Raw genomic sequence first — 19,608 nt, 5'->3', positions numbered from 1 at the left:
TGGAGATAGGTAAATCTAGAAATGATTAGTGAAGGAATAGAAAAGAAAAATGAAAAATCATTACAACTATATAAAATACAATGCTCTTGTACTTGTAGTGCTGTCAGCACGTACTGTTATTCCCTAACCCCTTCTAAAGAGATTTAAAAAAAAAAAAATAGGAAAGGTAGAGAGTAAGGCATAAAAATGTAAGAACTGCATTAATGGGAAAGACCAAAAGCCTACTGTCCATTTTTCTGACAGCCAGCAGTGGTGGATGTCCAGAAAGAATCGAGGCCAGGTGCAGTGATGCATGACTATGATTTGTAGCTCAGGGATTTCCTGGTGCCATATCTTTGTAAAACTTGGAGCCCTGGACAGATTCATTTATTTTTTTTCAGTTTGTTCAATCCTTTTTTGAAGCCATGTAAACTTATAGCAACAACAGAATCCAGTAGAAAGGTGTCTCACTGGTCAGAAGTACAGAAGAAGATCTACATGAAGCAAAATTAAGGTAGACTGTGATTATTCAGCTTGGGAGAAATATGGATGAGAACATAATAGAAGGTTCCTGAGCAAGGCAACCAACTTGTGTTGCAAGTCAACGGAAAAAGGAAGGGTAAGAATAAGGCTAAGAAGCTCAAAGCAAAAAAACAGAAGTTGGATATCGGTGAAGTCTTCCAAGCAGTGCCTGCCACTCTGCAGTCATCCAAGGTGGTAACAGATCTTTTTCTGTGGTACTTTTCCAGGAAATACAAACCAGTACCTGCATCGATCTGTCAGATGATATCATGAATGATAGTGGTACAGTCCTTTGTAATTCCAGCCTCCTCCTCAGGCAACAAACCCAGTTTCTCCCAGTTTGCCCTAGGAATTTAAAAGAAAATCATAGCATCTTATGATCTCTGTGGCTCTCTTCCAGCTAGGGATTCTGTGAATCTTAGCCAGGTGTTCAGAGCTCTTATGCTCATCTGTCATAGTGCATGGCTTGCTCAACAGCTGTGTGTGCCAAAATTACTTCCTCTCTTTCCTCTGCAAAAGGCTGTTGAATAAGCTGATTGGTGGCTTACAGCATGCTAGCTACACATTCACTCTGGCGTGTACAGTGAAAGTCCAGCCACTGCTCACATGTTCTGTACGGACAGTTGGAAGGCAAAAATTCCCACTAATTTAATTGACTGAATGTCTTGGTTTTGGCTAGGATAGAGTTAATTTCCGTTGTAGAGGGTTATATCATGCTTATTGTAGATTTTTTATAAAAACAGTGGTGAGAGCACACAGATGATTTAGTTGTTGCATGGCAGTGCTTGCAGAGAGCCAAGGGCTCTCCTGCTCCTTTACTGTCCTGCCAGCCAGGAGCTGGGAGTGCACTGGGAGCTGGGAAGGGATGCAGCCCAGACAGTGACACAGACTGGCCAAAGGGATGTCGTGCACTACATGTCGTCATGCTCAGCAACAAAAGCAGAAAGAATGAGAAAGAGAAGGGCGTTCAGAGCAATGGTGTTTGTCTTCACAGGAAACCACTATGGGTGCTGAGCCCTTCTTTCTTGGGAGTGGCTGTACACCTGCCTGCCTGTGGGAAGCAGCAAATGAATTCCTAGCTTGGGTTTGCTTGTGCATGCAGCTTGTAATGGACTTAGAAAACTGTCTTTGTCTCAACTCATGAGTTCTTGCACTTTTACCATCATGATTCTCTCCCTGACCCCACCTGGAGAGCATGAACAAGTGGTTGTGTGGTGCTGAGGCTGTGTGGGGCTGCCTGCCGTGGTCAAACTTGTACTCTGGAGAATGAAAGGAGGGCTGAAAGCAGCTCTGGCAAATACCTGATGTTACATTTAACTGAGTGCAGCTGGCCAACACGCTTTTTAAACTCTTTGCTGTCTACAGATGTCTCTGTAGGCAGTAAGTAACTACGTTGGCACTGTGATGGATAATGCCCTGTTTTTGGAGACTTAGCTAGGTAAATCTGTTACCCTAAGTTCTATAGACAGAATATGCTTCAGCATGTTCAGTACACGTACATAAATCTGATATTAAGCAACTTGTTTAGATGCCCTCTGTTTACCACTCCTGTTAGTTTGGGATATTCAGACTTTTACATCCTGATAATTTTTCCCAACAGTTCTTTTTTGAGGGCCTCAGGAGTTTGTGATAAACGTGGGAGACAAATGCACAGTTTAGCTATAAGAATTCTGTAGAGCTCTGTGTGCAGTAGATAGCAGGCAGTTTTAAGAGATTTTAATTTGGTTTCTGTGTTGACTTTCTTTCCCTGTCTAGTATGTGCTGCAAAACTCATAGGCATTGACACCACCACTAAAAGAACTACCATCATGATCCCATAAGCTGTTACAACAAGAGGTAAGGAAGAACTTTCAGGCAGTCTGTGTTTCACTGTGTAACATATGTGGTCCTATTGGAATCTCTACCTGTGGGTGATTGTGCTATAAATACCTTGGGCACTGGCACAGGCTGCCCAGGGAGGTGATGGAGGCCTCGTCCTTGATGGTGTTTAGGAATCATATGGATGTGGCACTGAGGGATGTGGTTAGTGGGCACGGAGGGGATGGGTCACTGGTTGAACCGGTTGATCTTAGAGGTCTTTTCCAATCTGAGTGATTCTATGATTCTAAGTTTAACATGCAGTTGTATCCGAAGATTCACAAGGTGGATTTTCTGAAGCAATTCAGTGACTTAAAAGCATCAGTTTTTGTTGGATGTCTATGGTGTATATGCTTCTGAAACTAAACTCCATTCTCCAATAATATGGGAGCCCATAAGCAAACTTATTTGGATCACTTCCTGCCTCAGTTAGCAGGAACTAACATGAACACATGTGGCACTACTTTTGAGAAATGGCTAAAACTTGCATCGTCCAGAGAAGACAGCTGTCAGATCAACTAATTCTTCCTCTTTTGGTACTTTAGGATCTGTTCAAACCTGTAATCCAAAATCCATTTCTCCCTTGGTGTGACTCCCAAGATTCAATATATCACTTTTTCTTGTTCCTGCTTGTCTGGCCCAGTAATGGATGAAGACAAGAGTAGGCTATGAGTACACAAAAGAACTGAGTGCCTGCTTCGTGGTTCTTCCTTGTTCCATGCAGCATCCCTGCAGATGTGGCCCCATCCCATGGCGGGGATGCAGCCCTCGAGTATGAAGCACAGGGCAGATGCACCCCTGCTCAGCACACCACGGCAGCACAAAGCTATGCCATAAGAAGGGTCAGTGCCCTTTTACTTGTCCTTTCTTGTTCACTTTATGTTTGCAAAAGGAGTCAACAGTGGGATATCACTGCATGACTCAGAACTGGAGCCATCCGTACTGTAAACAGCGGTTCCAGCTTCCACAGTGTTCTCCCCCACCAGCTGGTCTGTCAAGCTTTGCTGGGAGCCAGCAAGTCCAGAATGGAGGTTTCCTCTTTGAAGTGGTATCAGAGGAAGATGCAGTGCATTTCAGTGCTAGCTTATCCAGAAGTGAAATGCCACTCGCTTCTAGTAAGCTCAGCATGGCTCACCCCTCACTGTGTGTCCCAAGGACATCAGGGGTCACCCTAGCATTTCAGTTTGTGCCTGGCTAGATCCCAGGCACCTGGAGGCTCCCAGCAGGTGAGGCCCAGCCTCGGCGGCTCTGGTCTTTTCTCTGGGTGCCTCCTGCAAGGAGAAAAAGCACAGGGGGATAGGTCTTGCAGCAGGGAAGGAGTTAAGCAGCTGACCAGCTGCTGCCTGTGAGGCACTGAATTCCTCCCCGTGCAGCCCAGCAGCCAGCACAGGAACAGGCTATATTTAGAGGGCTGATAAAGGCTCGGTGCCGACAGTTGTCCTGCCCCTCGATGAAGAAGGCACGGGGAGAGAGGGGGGCAGTGGGTTTCTCTCCCTTATACAGCTCCCTGCCAGGTTTCCTGCCCCGCTCTCAGGGCTCCTTCGCTGTGCCCCGACGGGGACATAGCCTTTCATCCAGGCACAGGCGGTAAGTGCCATTTCCTTGCTCTCTGCCTCCCTGCTGCCCTGTCAGCTTGCTGCTTCCACCCAGGGAGGTGGCAGCAGATGTGTTTTCAAGCTCCAGGCCAAGCAATGGCCGTCCTGGGTGAGCACGGCTGCCTCCCACCAAAGGGCTACAAGGACAAAACCTGAGAGTTAAGGCTGGCCGAAACCATGGCTGTGGCTTGGAACTGGAGGAACGTTTCATGCTGGGGAGGTGAGGTCTCATGTTTCTTTCCCTGACGCTCTCCCGTCCCAGCCTGGCGGCATACAGCTCCATACAGAGACCATGCACAGGGGGGAGATAGAGTTTCTGCCCTGCCAGCCTTCCTCCTGGCTTCCTGCATGCTTACTCACGGGCAAGGAAGGCCCTGGTGCGTGCTGGGCACCAGCCAGCGAGCGGCACGAGGACACAGGATCGTCAGGTGCCTTGGCAGAGAAGCCAACACAGCTCCTTGCACCACCGCCTTGCTTGGGAAGATACGCGAACCCTTCTGCCCACCCTGTGGCAGGGTTCACCACCAGCCTGGTGCTACATGTAACGGTGCTGTGTTGCAGGTTCCTCCCTTCCAGTGGAGCCTCCCTCAGCTGCCATGGCCAGCGGCGGGGATTCAGACGGCGAGCAAGTGGTGCCTGATGAAGAGAAGGATGGCCCAGACGTGAAATCAGTGCAGGCCCACTACCTGCGCAGCCCTTCACCCAGTCGGTGAGTGTGATCTGCCTTTCCTTTCTTCTCTTTAAAAGCACGTAGTCCATTTTTCTGCCCACTACAAGGATCTGTGGATGTTTTATGTCCATGCTGGTCCTTTTTTTTTTTTTTCCCCCAAGAAAGGCTTTGGATCTTTAGATTTGGGTTTGGTTGAGAGCTATCTTTAGCTGCAGGCTTTGGGTACCGAACAGGAAGCTGTCATTGAACAAGCAGTGAGTTAGTGCATGTAAAAAAAGCATGGTTTACTCCTAAAACATGGAAAAAAGTCACAGAATCATGAAATCACTAAGGTTGGAAAAAACCTCCAAGGTAATCTATCCAACCATTCACCTACCACCAATATTGCCCACTAAACCGTGTTCCTTAGTACCACATCTAAGTAACCCCTTTTAGTCCTTTCCTAAGCAAAATGCTCTGCAGGACTTTCTATACACTTTGAGATGCGTTAGCTGAAGGCAGGGAGGAGGGGTCTGTTTGAAAAAAATCTGTTCCATCAACCTCTTCAATCAGAAGGCTATGAAACATTTCACATTAGGATCCTCAGCTGTGGGACACTGCAGAAAAATGTAGGCAGAATGCTTATTTCGTTTAATTACATGCATTCAAGAATTGTTTAGGAAATTCACTGAGCTCATATAAAGTAAAACTAGATGTTGATCTTCATAAATCACTCTTCTTCTGTTGACCATCATTCAAAGTAACCCCCCCCTCCCCTTCCCTTTTCTCACCTCCCCTCCTTTCTCTTCCCCTCCTTTCTCTCCCCCACCCCCTTTTCTTCCAATGCCTCACCACTTTTTCAGATAAGTGTTTCCTAATACCCAACCTGAACCCCCCTGCCACAACTTGAGACCATTCCCTCTTGTCCTATTGCTATTACCTGGGAGAAGAGGCTGATCCCCACCTCACCACAAACCTCCTTTCAGGCAGTTACAGAGAGCAATAATGTCTCCCCTGAGCCTCCTCCAGACTGAACAATCCCAATTCCCTCAGCCACACCCCATAAGACTTGTGCTCCAGAACCGTCGTCAGCTTTACTGCTCTTCTCTGAGGCTCCAGGGTCGTGATGTCTTGTGGTGAGGGCCCCACAACTGAACACAGTACTCGAGGTGAGGCCTCACGGGTGCTGAGCACAGGGCGGTCATTACCTCCTTGCTCCTGCTGGCTACACTGTTTCTGATACAAGCCAGGATGCCATTGGCCTTCTTGGCCACTAGGGCACACCGCTGGATCATGTTCAGCTGAGCGTGGAGCAACATCCCTAGGTTCATTTCTTCCACACAGTCTTCCAGCCAGTCTGCCACAAGCCTGTAGTGTTGCCTGGGGTTGCTGTGGCCAAAGTACAGGAGCTGGCACTTGGTCTTGTTGAACTTCATCCCATTGGCCTCAGCCCAGTGATCCAGCTTGTCCAGATCCCTCTGTAGTGCCTTCCTACCCTCAGGCAGATTGATGCTTCCTCCAAACTTGTTATCTGCAAATTTACTGAGGATGCTCAATCTGCTCATCCAGGTCATCAGAGAATATTAAACAGAATGGACCCCTATACTGACCCCCTGAGGAACACCGCTAGTGACAGTTTCAACCTTAATGCTTGTATTGCTCGTCATAACCCAAAGGATGCATACAGACAATTGGATAACAGAAAACAAATGGCATTTTTGTATCATAATTAGTTTAAAATTGTTTAATAGGACAACATTCATGTCTGTCTGTTGAGGTGAGAGCTATTTGTGAGACTGTTTTATTTGATCCATCCCTCTTCCTGTCTCAAACCAGACATCTCTCTGCCCAAAACCTTCCTCACTGGCCTATTCTTCTGTACTCCCAGCTCACTGGAGCTTCTCTCCCTCTCGACCTTTTCTATACAGATTGAAAGGCCTATTTGAAGCCTTTAGCTCTCTTCTGGAGAGCAGTGTGCAGGCTGAAGAAGAGCTGGGCTACCATAATATGATCAGTAGATCCTTTTTGCTCCAGTTCCCTCTTGTCTTCTAGAATGGGTATAAGGTTAATGGGATCATGGGTCATGGAGGTGGGATCCCAGCAGAGAGCATTTGCCTAATAGGAAGTGTGGTTGGTTGGCAGGTACTCGATGATTTCGGACACTGATACCGAGAGCATATTCATGGAGCCTATCCATCTGTCATCTGGTGTGGCTGCCAAACAAATAATCAGTGAAGGTAAGAGGAGGAAATGTTAAAAGAAGTACGTTCATAGTAGAGACCTGAGTTGCAATTGTTTTGCCTTTTACATTCAGAAACCTCAAAATGACAAAAAAGCCTTTATGCGCAAACCACATCTGGGGCAGAGGTGAAAACCATGAAGAAATCATAGAATTGTAGAATCATTAAAGTTTAAAAGAACTCTAGGATCATGTAGTCCAACCATCTACTCTCCACCACCATGCCCTCTATCCATGTTCCTTGGTGCCACATGTCCAGGGCTCTTGAACGCATCCAGGGAAGGTTACTCCACCACATCTCTGGGCAACAAATAACAATATACAGAAAGGTTGGGTGACTTCCTTTGAAGTTGTGGACTGAATCTGTGTCAGAAGCATGTACTACAGTGGTGGAAATGGTTTGGTTGCTAGTTGCTTGCTGCAGTAGTGTCTTCTTCCCATTCTTTTGGGGCTGGAATGAGCATGCAGTTTAACTCCCAATCCGTTGTATCTCTGGACTAAGAGGACTATTCTCTTCCCATTATAAAATCCTTCAGGCTACTAGGTAAGCATGTATGTGCATGCTTTGGAGACAGGACAGTGTGAGGTCACAGGGGAAAAAAATCCACAAGCATTATTTTAGGAGCAAAGAATGACATATTGTGTATTTGATTTGTTTTTACATGATTTTAGTTAATTGTCAGTTTGTTCCAGAACTGAAGACGAAGCACATCAAGGTAGATGCAGTGTGTCCCAAGATGTTAGAGTCTGCACAGCAGTTGATGGTGGAAGACCTGTACAACCGAGTTAAGGAAAAGATTGATGACACCAGCTTGTTTAACACTCCGTGTGTCATGGACTTGCAGAGGGCACTTGTAAAGGACAGGCTGGAGACTCCCAGAGATGCTGTGGATGAAGTCTGGCCTAATGTCTTCATAGCAGAAAAGTGAGTGTCAGCCTTTGTATCAAGTTGCATGAGTTTCCCAGTGAAGGGTGAGATGGAACCACTGAAGGCACAACATATATTACATGCATCTAATACCTTTCATCCCTAAAAAGACACAGTGTTTTTTAGAATGTAAATCATAGATCCATACAATCATTAAAGTTAGAAGAGACCACTAAGATCACCCAGTCTAACCACTACGCCATCCCCACTGTATGTCCACTAACCATGTCCCTCAGTGCCACATCTATATGGTCTTGAATACCTCCAGGGACAGTGTCTCCACCCTATTCCTTGGGTAGCTGGTGCCACTGCCTCACTGCTCCTTCTGAGCAACTTTGTGCCATCTGAATATGTGTTCACATATTTATGCTTGCACAGATCACATAGTACAAAGATCTCTGTGAGCTGAGAAGTAAATACGTCTGGATCAGGATTCAGCAGCTTTCCTATGCTATTTTAAAGCTTCAGAAAATGTAGCAAAAGAAAAGGAAAATGAGCCCAAATTGAGCTCTTCTTGTTGGAATTTGGCCTTGAAATTGGGACTAAAGGCCTTCTTGTGTAAAAGAAAATTGAAAAAGAAATACCATAGCAAACGTGGAGTGGAAATGGCCAGGTCTCCTGTATCGCTGAGACACCTGTAAGCTGACCGACCAGCACAAAATTAGAAGGGGATGCAGTTTAAAACATCAATTGTGGGATAACAAAGATGGAGAAGTAAGTAAATTGCATGAACCTAAGATGGCAGGATGATTTTAAAATCAAGCTGAAGTTGAAACAGAGTGCGCAGCAATACTGATGAGTACAGGTTTATCTTTTCCCAGTGAGTGTTGTAGAGAAATGTTTGCAGAACTCTCGAAAGACCTTAAGGTCTGAGGGGAGCCATGTGTTGATGAGTGACACAGATTGGGAATTGGGTAGCTCTTGCAGCACACAGCTTTTTTACTACCTGAAATAGGAACACTGATATCTAACACCTTCTTTTCTTTTCTGAAGGAGTGTTGCAGTGAACAAAAGTCGTTTGAAGAGGCTGGGCATTACACATGTCTTGAATGCAGCTCATGGTACAGGTGTATACACAGGACCAGATTTCTACAATGGTCTGAATATCCAATACATGGGCATTGAAGTGGATGATTTTCCAGATATGGATATCTCCAAACACTTCCATCCAGCTGCAGAGTTCATGGATGAAGCACTGCTGACTTACAGGGGTAAGGCAAAAAGATTGTACTACTTTAGAGTGCTTGGGAATTAATGAATGGAAGTGCTACTCTGATAAACAGTGGATGCTACATTTTTAAGTGGGTGGAGGGTAGATTCATTGTTCTGTGTATCCAAGTATGGTGAACACTTACTGCCCATTTCTGCGGTGCCTCATACAAAACAGAAAGCCATTTTCAATAGCTCACCACTATGAACAAGAGGAGGGACACTCTGCTCCTCCAGGTTCTTACTCATAACTCCCATTTATTCCCTTTGCATATGACTGATGCTCACTTTGTGTCACTGTTGACTTCAGCTCACTAAGAGCAAATCCAACTGTCCTCCAAGGAAGAGATGATTTTTTACTAGGCTAGTAAGCTGAACTAGATGACCGAGTGGTACCAAAGACTACATAGGGGAAGAAGCAGACAGAAGAAAGAAAGAAGAGGAATGAGATCTCCCACTTTGGATGAGCTGTTAGATAGGCTTTACTGGCTGTTGAAACACTTGGAAGACAACTAGGTACTAAGAAAGATGTAAAATACATTTATTTGGAAAGTGTAGGAATAGGTGCATTAAGAAAATACCTATTGTAACACATCAACAGTCAGGCAGGAGGTGTTTAAACTGGCTTCATTAAGCTTCAGTGCAAAGAGCACGTTGATAAATTGGAGTTTATCACACATCAGGGAAAAATAATGCTAGTTGTTTTCAGGCTAGGAAGGCCTCATTTATTCTCTTTGTATTCACAAGCCTTTATTTAACTTTAATTTGCTATAAAACTATATTTAAAAAACATATTTTTGTGCCAAAGCTTAGGTTTTTTTGCAAGATATAGTTACTGTGTAAACACTGTGAAATACAGCAGATCATTCTGGCTCTCACTGTTTAAAGAACAGTGGGTCCCAAACTTTGGAGTAAGTACTTGCATCAGCTTACTGGAGTGAAAATCAGCTCTCTTCCTCTAGTTGCTTGGTCCTTCTATTCTGAGATTTACTCTGGCTCTGGCCTCTAGCCAGTCTACCCGTAACAGATTTTGTGTGCCCTGCAAAACAGCAGATATGTGCTCTAGGGAAAAAAGAAAAAAGAAAAAAAAAAAAGATTAAATTAATATAAAAGTATATTTAAAAGTCCTATGATATTCCTAATTGATGTTATTTGTGTATCCCCCCAATACCTTCCTGGAGGCTACCGCTAACAGCTCCCTTTTCACACATGGGAAAACTAAAGCCTGGAAAGCTTACATGTCTTACCCTATGTCAGCCTGGGAGTCAGGAATACTGCATCACTTTTCTTTCTAATACCTACTATAAGCTTTTTGATTATTTGGGGAAATGAATTGTATAGGTGAAAATATGAATGTTGTTTAGCTTGTTTTAAAATGTGCATGCCCACAGCTTTTGAAACTGATGTGGTTTTTGTTCACAAGTATCTAGAGTTTTACTGTTTTTTAACAGTATTCAGAGAATGTATTTGTGCACAGCAACTTCTCTCTGTTTTAGAAATAGCTAATTACTTCTGTGTTCCATGTCTGTAGGAAAAATCCTTGTCAGCAGTGAAATGGGAATCAGTCGCTCAGCTGTGCTGGTGGCTGCTTACCTGATGATCTATCACCATATGACCATTCTGGAGGCTCTGATGACTCTGAGAAAGAAGCGTGCCATTTACCCCAATGATGGCTTCCTCAAACAGCTAAGGGAGCTTAACGAGCAATTACTGGAGGAACGAGAGCTGGAGCATACTGGAGATGAAGATGTCACTCCTAGTCAAAGTCCTGTCACCCACCCTGGGACATCTTCCCGGCTGTCTGGAGCTAAGGACTCCGAAAGTGTCATAGGACCCAAAGCACACTCCATCACAGTAGAAGAAGAAGACAACATCAGCATGCTAAGTAGTTTTATGAGCTCTTCATCAGTGGGAAAAACTAGCTGGGTTTCCAAACGCTCCACCCTCATCAGTGAGGAGGAAGAGGAACAGTTGTATGAGGAATGGAGGAAGAAACAAGGCCTACCTGCAAAGGAATCAGCAACTGAGAATGGAAAAAGAGTGTCGCCAAGGCTTCTGGCTCAGGAACGGGAGCAATATGAGGAGGATGTAGATCGGAGGATCCATGACTGGCAGTGCAGAAATGAGAAATACCAAATGGAGGGTCCACCCAGAGAGGAGGATGGAAATTCTTACATGGGAGGAAGACCTTACCAATCAGGTGAATTTAGTGATGATGAGAGTGTGAGCAGTTTTGAGATCCGAACCCTAAAGCGACAGTTGGAAGCAAGCAGCTTTAGCAGGATGAGGAGGAGCCGCTCAGACTCCATGTCTTCAGAGAGCACTTGGGACATGTGGAACCAGAGGCTGATGGAGATTGAGAAGGAAGCTGTCCAGAGGTATCGTTCTAAGAATAAGAATGGTGGCGAGAGACAATCCCCAGAAACAGGAAGAAAGGAGAGGGATGTGGATGAGGAAAGCGTGTTGTCAGAATGTAGCTCCTTCTATAATTTCTGCCAAAAGAACAAAGACAAGTTGACTCCTCTAGAAAGGTGGAAGATCAAAAGGATCCAGTTTGGCTTTCACAAGAAGGATTTAGAATCATCATCGTCTTCTGCACCATCTCCAGCAGAAGATGGCAGCCAGACTGGTGAGGAGGGGACTGAAGGGAAGAATTTGTCAGATGTTAACCTGAGTGCTTACCAGGCTTGGAAAATGAAGCGGCAGAAGAAGGTGGGCTGTGAAAGCAAGGAGGAATTTGTAGAGTTTGCCAAAAGTGAAGATTCTGCTTCAGCTAAAAAGAAGCAGAGACGTGTAGAACTCCTTGAACGTTCAAAGAAAATTTTAGAAGAAAGCCAGTCCATGTGCAGCTGGGAGACAGACAGCACAATGAGTGGGAGCATCCCGCTGTCTGCTTTCTGGGCCTCAGCGCCCTCTGCGAATGGTGCTGAGGATGCAGCTTCTACACTGAGCATGAAGACAAATCATTCATCTTTATCACAGGCCAGGAGCAGCACCGGGGCAACACAGCCAAATATTCCCCTTCCCAATCTCCCAGTTGGCCCAGGTGACACGATATCTATGGCAAGCATTCAGAACTGGATTGCTAACGTGGTCAATGAAACCATTGCTCAAAAGCAAAATGAGATCATGATGCTGTCCCGTCCATCGTCTGCAATGGCCTCCAGTGTAATGTCAGGAGACCTTGGCAGGCGTGTAGATGATGATAAGATTTCCCTTCTCAGTTCTCAGTGCGGCTCATCTTTTTCTGCCTCTCATCTCGGTCAGCAGGACGTGCACAGGGCTGAGTCTCAGTCTGTCCTGTCTTGCAATACCTCTGTAAGTGGGAGGGCAGAAGGGACTAGTTCGAACATGAAGACTATGCAAACAAGCAAACCACTGTATAGCCTCTTTGCCGATGATGTTGACCTAAAGAAACTCAGCAGGAAGGAGAAGGAGATGCAAATGGAAATGAGAGAGAAAATGTCAGATTACCAAATTGAAAAGGTGATAAGTGACAATAAACGCAGCACTCTATTTAAAAAAAAGGTGACCAAAGGTGAGCAAAGTGAAGTAGAAGGTGATGTGGAGAGTATAACGAACAACTACAGGCACCCATTGCAAGCAGATCTAGACAGAAACGATACAGTCTTTACTCTATCCAGTCTATCTGCAAACACAGGTGCACTGAAGTCAGAAGTAGAGACTGATGTTACCAAGTGGCTCAATAGCCTGAAAACAGAAAAACAGTCATCATATCATGATCAAAGTGAGAATTTCAGAGAGAAATACAGCAGGTCATCCAAAGTAAGAGAGATGGATTCTGAAACATCCAGTTACAGATTCTCCAGATCCCAGAGAGAAGAGCTTGACAGTTCTTCCTATGAGTCAAAAGGAGATTCACTGAGAACCATGTCAAGATTTTCCTCTGCTTCGGCAAAAGAGGACAAAAAGATGTATAAGTTCACAAGGTCAAGGGTCAGTGAGACGGCAAGTTCTGGTGAAAAAAGCCCAGAACTGCATGTTTTCAGCCAAACACCAGAACCATCCTTTGACTCCGAATCCCCTCAATCATCTACACAGAGTCGAGTCAGATCTCATCATGTGGAGGCGTGTGAAGAGGAGGCCATGTCAGACATGTCAGAATTTGGAGCTAAGAGAAAGTTCACCCAGAGCTTTTCAAAGTCTGAAGAGAATGGAAAGAAAGAGGCAAAAGTGGAACAAAGTGAAGAGAGATTTGCATCTAGACAGTTCTCTCAGTACAAGCGAAGTGTGCGTAAAGAGGAGGAAGAAGAATTGGATGATGATGCTATTATTGCTGCATGGAGAAGCCGACTAGAAGAAACTACAGCAAAGCTCCGTCGGAGAAAGGAAGAGTGACCAAGGATCAGATTAGAGGAACACAAGCAGAGTGTAAGAGTCCCAGAATCACTCATCATTATATTTCTGATAATCCTTTGTGGTTTGCAGGGCATTTCCTGCAGATAGTTCTTTTCTTAATCAAAAGCGATAAAGGGAAGAGGTCAAGTTTTGGAAGTGTTTGTGGTTTTTCAGAAAGAAGATGCTAGTATTAAATGATCAATGTAGGTAGGAACACAGTGTTAGAAGCCAGGTGATGTTTCAGGAGCAAAGTAATGGTAGCACCTCCATTCAAAAGACAATCACATCTCATTTTGATTATTTCAATTTCCTAGTTTTGTTAAAGACCGAACATACATTTTTCTAGGACTTTTTTGATCATAAAAGGCAGAAGCCAACAGCTTTTCTAGGAACTTGAAGAGTTCCTGTCTTGATCAATTTTACTTGAGAAGATATTGCTAGAAAGGCTCCATTTTCTTTTCCAGTCTTATAAATGCCTACAGAAATAAGACTGTTCAGGAGAATACAGGCACTGTTTTCTTTCACTGAGTAGATGAAGTAAAGTCAAATGCTAGAAAAAAGAAAATGCCTCCTTCTTTTTAGAAGTATAAGGCAGTAATGAATGTATTCACATGGTACAATATTTGTCTTTTAGATGAAATTACCTTTGCTTCATGGTTGGTTCCTGCAAATAACTTCAGGCCAACTTTGGGAAAATGCAGTAATACTGCCATCAGTCTAAAATCTACTTCAAGATTTAGAGTTAGGGTGAAGATTAGTGTTAGTGTATGCTGGGTTTCTGGAGCACTGGCTTCAATTTGTTGTTTTGTATGCAGCTGAGCTGAGTCTGTGCTCTCACGTCTATAGTCAGATTGTCATGTCTTGATTTTCAGGACAATTACCGTATTGGAAAAGAGTGATACACAAACTGACCTCATAATAAAACAGCGTATAGCTGAAGTGTTGGTAGAGGACTGCGCAGAGACTTCTCTAAGGACAAAATGTACGTCTGTTGAGTGTGGTGCTCTGAAGCTTGATTTAGGAGGTGGTGGGTTTAGTTGGTGTGTTGCAACTTTTTGTTACCAGGAAACATCCTCCACCTCTCTCTTACAAACACCTCAGCCAGTTGTTCTGGGTTTCTTCTCTGGAGTTATCTGTTCCCTTTCTGGGCCCTCTGGCAGAACTGAACGTTAAACACCAGTGAAGGGATGATGCAACAGCACAGCATCACTCTCTCACAGAAAGTTGTCTTTCCTGTCTTCTCTCTCTCACTGTGATGCTTAGGGCTCCCTATACTGTTATGCTAACACCTCTCTCTATTTTAATTGTGTAATATAGGTCGTAAGCTCCACAGAGTCTAGTTTTTGTCCGTCTCTGTATGACGCTACACACATCAGCAATGCTATCTAAATAATGGTTACTAATAACAAAATGCAGGTGCCAATTTTCCTAAACTTAGCATCATTTACCTCGACTCTAACTCACTGATTAGACATTATCCCTGCTTCTCTAAAGATAAAGATTACTCTTTCTGACAGCCAGGACCAGGGCAAATGATAGCTGCTTATTGTCAGGTGAGTGGAGTCTCAAAATCAGGTGATTGAACAATACCAGGGCTAGAAAAATAGGAAGAGCATATTTTACTTGTGTCTTTTTTTTTTTTATGAGTAAGCACAGATTTCATTTTTGAAGTACACAAGGAACATTGTCTTGTTAATGTTCCAGGCACTCAGAGGTGCTGCAAGGCTTATAGTGCACTGCTACTGCAATATAATACACAATACAACACAGTGCTTCCCTTACTTCTGCATAGTTCTCTGAGGTTTTTCTTTAAAGTGGTGACATTTCAGGCTTTGATCCACATTCGGAGATTTTACATTGAATTTCTGCAGTGTGCTAAAATAGGTATTTTCTGCTATTCTTCACCTCTGCTAAAGTTGCTCTGTGCGAAACAATGTGATGCTTATGCTTAATTGGAGCTTACTTTAATTTCAATTTTAAAAAGATCTCAAGCGTGAGCACCAGATCCGTCCTCTGTCTCCTTACAACAGTAAGTGGTTACTTCAGTTTTGATGGATCAAAGTGAAAGTGCACAACACCTTCTGAATCTGCTCTTTTACAAAGGCTGTTCCCTCTGAAAATCTCTCCTGCTTCCTAAGGCTGCTGCTGCTCTCGACAGAAACGCCTGTCCTCTGCAGGTACTGTAGGGGGCATCTCACACTGTAAAAGATGAGCATCATACGATGTAGTAATTGGTTTCATTTTGCACTGCACAGCACAGCCTTTGTTTGGGTAGCATTTTGATTTAAACAGCAATCCAGGTCTGCCGCACAAATAAATTATTCAAGACTGAGGGGCAGAATATGGTTCTGTAACCAGCCTGAGCCAAACCAGCCTGATAGCGAGTTCTGACCCTTCTGGGAAAGGGTTAAGTGGGTTCTGCTGACTCACTGAGGTAGGTGGCTTATTAGTTCCCTTGTCTAAAAGAGAGATAAAAATGGCTTGCTGGGGAGAAGCCGTCTAGGATACTGGCTGAGCAGTCATGAGGGAGAAGCCTTAGAAACAGCTGAACTTTATTTTCTTATTGCTTATATCCTTGCTAATAAAGCCAAACCCCCAAAGCAATAAGGGGGTGGGGATAATTTTGGACTCCATTCAGTACATGGCCTATGCTTGAAAGTGAGTTGGGAAAGACTCCAGCTCACAAGTATAAATTACATGAAACAGTGACATAAAGACCTTGCATGGTGAAAATATTAAAGCATTCAGTCATAAGACCAATAACCAGGAGAGACAGAAATGAAGGGGTTGAAGGGAGGCTAGAAAGTCAGGTTTTAAGATTGGATTTCAGAAGGCGATACAGAGTCAGTGAAAGAGGAGAGGTCTGCACCAATTGTTTCGGGTGATCAGAGCCACAGAGAGAATGTTTTTTCAGCAATGACACTTAGTCTGACATTAGGCTAAAAGAGTAGGTAAGTATCCAAATTTGTCTGGGAAGGATTTTTCAGCAAATATGCACTGGGGCTGATGTTTTTCTCAGCCTCACTTTGCTGCTGCAGGCAGGAACGTGAGGGGTTTTTTTTTGGCATTATTTAGTGGAAGGTGAAAGTGCAAAGAGCATCCATACAGTCAGTTAAGAATATAAACATAAGAACATCAGAAAGGCTATATGAGGTCAAACCAAAAGTCCATCTGGCTCAATATCCTGTCTCTGATGGAGAACAACAGTGAATACCTAGGGAAGAATATAAAAGCAGTGACATAAGTGATTTTTCCCCAGGATGGTCTCCCAGCTTCCAGTCATTTGCAACTCAAGGACTTCCTGAGCCAAATGTGATATTTTTTTATTTAATAGCCCTTGACAGATTTTCCTTCCATGGAGGTGCCTAATCATTTCTGAGTTATAGACATTATAGCCTTGTACCTGTTAGCCTCCATGATCTCTTCTGGCAAGAAGTTCTACACTTGCTATGCACTGAATGCTAAACCATCGCGCTGTTTCTGCTCTGAACCTGCTCCTTACCAGCCTACTTCAATGCCAAGATACAGATTCCTGATTAGAATCCACATGACCCACAAGATTTTACCCACTTCTATCATTATGTCCCACCTTAGCTGTCTGTTTGCAGCCTAATGGGTTTCTCATTCCTCCTATCAGAGCTGATCCATGTCTTTAATTACTCTGACCACTGTTCTCTCAACCCTTCACAGGTCTACTTTATCATGTTTGAGATGAGCGACCAAGTCCTCACACAGTATTCACAGTGCAGGTGCAGCAGGGATTTATCCTGTGGCACAATGGCCTCCTTTATTTTTCTGTCTGTTCCTTCCCTGTCATCTCGTAACAGTTTGCATGCTTTTTTGGCTGTTGCTGAGCACCAAGGTGACATTTTCATTGAACTATTTATTATAGCCACAAAATCGTGCTGCTGGGTGGCAGTGGTCATCTCTGAGATCATCGTTTTATAGGCTAAATTTTCCTATGTGCAATGCTTTACATTTATTAACCTTGGACTTCATCTACCATTTTAGTGCTCAGTGGTTCAGTCTCATTAAGTCCTGGGTTTTTTTCACAGCTGGCTTCTCATTTCTACTACTCTTCTTGATGTCCTTTGAAAAAAATGTAGAAATCCAGGTTATGTGGGAAACAATGAAGTAAAGAAGGGATAGCAGGACAGAGAAACACATCTGATGTTGGTCTGAGTGAAATAAGAAAACTATGAAAGCTGGAGAGATTGGAACTAGGAATTATTGAAAAAGAGATGTGAAGAGAATAGACAAATTAAGGAGCAGATCTACAGTGGATAAAAAGGAAGTTATCTATGGGAGCCAAAGAGGCTGATGCCAAACTTGTTTACTTGTATAATGGTTTTGGTGAAAGACCATGAGACAACCTCTGTGGGAAGGAGGGGGATGGTGGGATTTACAGAAATTATGGATTTCTGGGAAATTTGAAGAGGACTGGGAGAAATGGTGACATTGATGGGATGCCGAAGATGTTGATGGGACATCAGTGGTAAAATGTGCTAGGTTGGGAATTCAAGAAGCAAGTTTAAAAGGAAGTGGAAGCACTGCCAGAAATAGTTACTCCTGGCGTATCAGCTGCATGCTGCATGGCTGTACTGGCAGGCAGGGCTATAGCCCATTTCCCCCCCCCTCTAGGATTTTCAGGGCAATTTGTTTTATTGCTTGTGGCTCTAGTTTAGACTGGGTAATTTTAAAAGGCATTTAGCACAATTTCGTTTTTATACAGCTCCTTGAGAAATGCTTACACATTAGTTGTAGTGGAGAGCTAGATGAATTATGAGACAAAAAGTTTTAGTTGGGGATGGTTATGCTGCATTGTCTGCATTTCCTTAAAAGGTTTAGCTGAAATATATTGGATATATACATTATAACGTGAAAACATAGTATCCATATAACCTTCCTAAATTTATAGACAATCTAGCAGAGATGCAGAAAGCATGGGATTAATACAGTCTAGGGCTCGGAAACAGAAACTGCATGCTCATACACTCCAGCAAAATCTCTGTGAGAGCTCCCTACCCACTCCATGGAATTTCATTTGCCATTCAGAGAAACCAAACTGTGTTAATTTTCTGCCTGTTCAGTTGTGAAGGAACTTTCAAAAATGTGAACCATGTGTAACAAATAAACAGTTCTCCAGAGAGATGGGATCATCGCTCTAAATGGTGTGTGAATTGCCCCAGTCTTCTCAGAAAGGTGTTCACTTCTTTGTCTGGGCGTAATCAGTTAAATGCCAACAAGATTTGTTATATTGCTCTTTGTGTAAAAAGTGGATAGAGGTTAAAAGTAGGTTGTGTTGAGGTGTGGGATTAGACTGCTTACATTGCTGGTACCAGTATAATCCGTTTAAATGAGTGCTCTGTCGTTTTGGGTAACCCTATGAACATACATTTTTTGGATATGGAAGAATTGTGTCTTTTTTTTTCTTTTCTTCTGGAGTGCCTTTTGCTTTTCAGTACATTATATTTTATTCAGGAGCTGATTTCACATTACTTCCTCTGTTACAGTTGTTCAGTATCTTCTGAGCTTGGTGTTTTTCTACGACTGCTGTTCCCCTACCAGAGGGTGCACTTGCACCCACTCCCACACATGCACACGGACACAGACACAAACCGAACGCATCATTTGTGAGTCATAAGAGCAGGCGACAAAATGGTTTCATTCCTCCCCAAGACCAACAGGTTAAAGTAAGTGTTGGAATGTCTATGTGAAGCCATCCAGATGTGGTGGTGCAAAAGTAACCTTAGAGAGCAGCGGAAGGGACAGTCCGTGCTTTGAACCTTCCCCTATATATAGCGTTTCAAGGATATTTGTTATCTTTAAAATAGATAAACCTAATCCATATGCAAAAAATGTAACTGCTCCCACAGCAGATTCAAACCTGGGAAATTTTAGGCAGAGTGGTTAACTTTTAGTTAAGGCATGGGTGTCCTGGAAGACAGAGATGAGTGTAATGGGAAACTAGCTTCATTGTTAACTGTGGAGAGAGCAATGTCTCTCCATAATCAATCAATCAATCACTTAGTGTTTTCCAGTGCACCCTTCATGCCAACATGCCTGAATGCTTTACGGTCATTAAATTAAATCAAAGAACACACCACAAAATGGACAAGGCCAGATCAATAAATCTTGCAACCCGATTCAAACTTACCAAGGACTCTGAACAAGCAGCCACGGAAGGAAGAACAAATCCATTCAGAAGGGCATGTACATAGGCATAAAACTGAACCAAGACATAGGAGGTGTTAGGTAGAAGACAGAAATG

General features: G+C 43.6%; 1 protein-coding gene across 2 annotated transcripts; it reads left to right on the top strand.

The window, feature by feature from the left end:
- The first annotated feature begins 3,793 nt into the window (after positions 1-3,793).
- STYXL2 (serine/threonine/tyrosine interacting like 2) lies at positions 3,794-18,486 on the top strand. Of its 2 annotated transcripts, none has more exons than XM_052703059.1 (6): positions 3,794-3,945; positions 4,515-4,662; positions 6,745-6,839; positions 7,535-7,766; positions 8,763-8,980; positions 10,510-18,486. In XM_052703059.1, the coding sequence occupies exons 2-6, from the start codon at positions 4,550-4,552 to the stop codon at positions 13,335-13,337; spliced, it is 3,486 nt and encodes a 1,161-aa protein (XP_052559019.1). In that variant the 5' UTR covers positions 3,794-3,945; positions 4,515-4,549; the 3' UTR covers positions 13,338-18,486. The 2 variants fall into 2 exon arrangements, with proteins under 2 accessions (XP_052559019.1, XP_052559010.1); XM_052703050.1 differs by having other exon boundaries at positions 7,514-7,766.
- Positions 18,487-19,608: the final 1,122 nt, after the last annotated feature.

This window comes from Tympanuchus pallidicinctus, unplaced genomic scaffold, assembly GCF_026119805.1.
Source record: "Tympanuchus pallidicinctus isolate F22 unplaced genomic scaffold, pur_lepc_1.0 scaffold10, whole genome shotgun sequence".
Classification (NCBI taxonomy): domain Eukaryota; kingdom Metazoa; phylum Chordata; class Aves; order Galliformes; family Phasianidae; genus Tympanuchus; species Tympanuchus pallidicinctus.
The sequence above is the reverse complement of the archived record's forward strand: the minus strand, read 5'-3'. Positions and strand labels throughout refer to the sequence as shown.